Raw genomic sequence first — 1,952 nt, 5'->3', positions numbered from 1 at the left:
AAAGTTCAAATACATACCCTCCCATACATGTTTCTGTAAGCCTCTGCAATCATAAGTCTTTGTGCATTGCAACGCTGTGTTAGAATATCAATCAACGTATCCTTTTCACAACCTGGAAAGGAAACCAGAGAAAATTTCTAGATTATACTCTTGTTGCTTATATATTAATTATCTTTTGGTCAGTGGGATGCAATTTACCATATTTTTATGCTGGGATGCAAAATACCATATTTATTTCGAATGTATTCATCATATTTCTTGAAGAACCTAATTCAGAGTAATATTACATTGGTATTTGTGAACATCAATAATATTTACCATGTTTCTGTATTTTTCACTTGCTGGCGTACCACTGGTGAATAGTCGAGTAAGTCTGTATTATTGTTGGATAGATTACCATATCTCTCAAGGGCAATAGACTTGAAAGCATCAGTAAAATAGATAAAAGCTTCCATCTAATGAAAAATAGGTCGAATTTACAGCTGGGCCTGGGAGGTCGTGTTTGTGTGGCCTCCTGATGCTGATTAAATTGTCATGTTTATGTTAGTAACCTCTGTTATTGGAATGGTTGTTTACAATCTGGCCATTAGTTGAACATTTGAAGAATACATGTGCTCAGAAAGACCGTATAAAAAAAGGGTGGGCAAAATACATCCAACAGGCTGGATCTGGCCCGCCAAGGGATTTTATAGTTGGTCCCTTGTCCCCACCTGGCCCAGGTGCAAGGGGCAGCTTAGGCTGTGATGCATGTGGTTGGTCCCACTGCCCCTGGGTGCATGGCAGGGCAAGAGCAGTGTGGCAGCTGGACTGGGCTTCCCAGCAGCCCCTTTGGTGGTGGCTCACTCTACCCAGCTTCTGCCACCAGTCTGTCCAATGTGCACCACTGGGGGCACTGGTTGGAAATGGTGGGCAGGTGGGATCTCCATGGAGACTGTCCTGGGATCCTTGGGGGCAGGGCATACTCGGCCAGGGGGATGGGATGGGGACACAGGCATATAGGGAGTGGTGTCCAGGAGCAAGATGGGTGGGCAGGCAGGCACTGGGCTTAGGTTGGGGCCAGGATTACAGGGTAGTGACAGCGTGGGGCCAGGACCTGGGGCAAAGGTACAACCTACTTCCCACACATCCTTCCCTGCAGAACTGGCTCCTGTTACAGGCACATGCGTGGAGTGGATTATGACTCTGCCCTGGGCCCCAGCCCCATATTGTCACTGCCCTGTGATCCTGGTCCTGCCCCTCCACCCATTCTGTTCCCAGATACTGCTCCCCACCTGCCTGCAGCCCTATCTCATCTTCCCAGCTGAGCACGCCTTGCCTGTGAAGGTCCTGGGCCAGTCTCTATTGAGACCCCATGTGCTGACACCCCTGGCAGTGGGTGTGAGGTGGACAGCCCAGAATCAGATAGAACTAATTGTCCCCCCACCATGTTGGGCCAGTTTGGCAGCCCCCCCACCAGGCCATGTCAGCAAACTCCCTGACATGCTGGCCTGGGCCAGCACTACCTGCCATGCTGAACTGGATCAGCAGCCCCTCCCCCCCAACATCAGGTTGGGCCAGCATCTACCCCCCTCCCCACAGCCCACAACAGCTCACTGAAACTCCTTAAGTGGCTCTTCAGGCCAAATAATTGTCTATCCCTGGTGTAAAATAAGATGGAGGGTTTTTTTTAAATACTAATTTATGAATGGTGATTTAGGTCCTTAGATTTTATAGATTTCATAGACATTAGGGCTGGAAGAGACCTCAGAAGATCATCGAGTCCAGCCCCCTGTCCGAGGGGCAGGAAGTCAGCTGGGGTCATAGGATTTCACCCAGGACAAATGCAATGTCTGGCTGTAGCCTAGATGGTTTTCTTTTGTCTGGCCTGAGAATATTTATGGATACGTGAGAGAAACATCATTTGGTTTGGCTAATGTAACTCTTGGTTACAAGATGACTTAATGCTGATTTTT

The 1,952-nt window shown here is 48.3% G+C and overlaps 1 protein-coding gene across 1 annotated transcript in view; it reads right to left on the bottom strand.

Moving 5' to 3' along the window:
- ANXA10 (annexin A10) overlaps positions 1-1,952 on the bottom strand; it is a 107,627-nt gene that overhangs the window by 54,247 nt on the left and 51,428 nt on the right. Inside the window, exon 3 of the mRNA XM_019521756.1 lies at positions 18-112. Coding sequence (XP_019377301.1) covers positions 18-112 — 95 coding nt within the window. The remainder of the gene's footprint in view (positions 1-17; positions 113-1,952) is intronic.

Source organism: Gavialis gangeticus, unplaced genomic scaffold, assembly GCF_001723915.1.
Source record: "Gavialis gangeticus isolate Ggan-Ray unplaced genomic scaffold, GavGan_comp1, whole genome shotgun sequence".
NCBI classification, from domain to species: domain Eukaryota; kingdom Metazoa; phylum Chordata; order Crocodylia; family Gavialidae; genus Gavialis; species Gavialis gangeticus.
The sequence above is the reverse complement of the archived record's forward strand: the minus strand, read 5'-3'. Positions and strand labels throughout refer to the sequence as shown.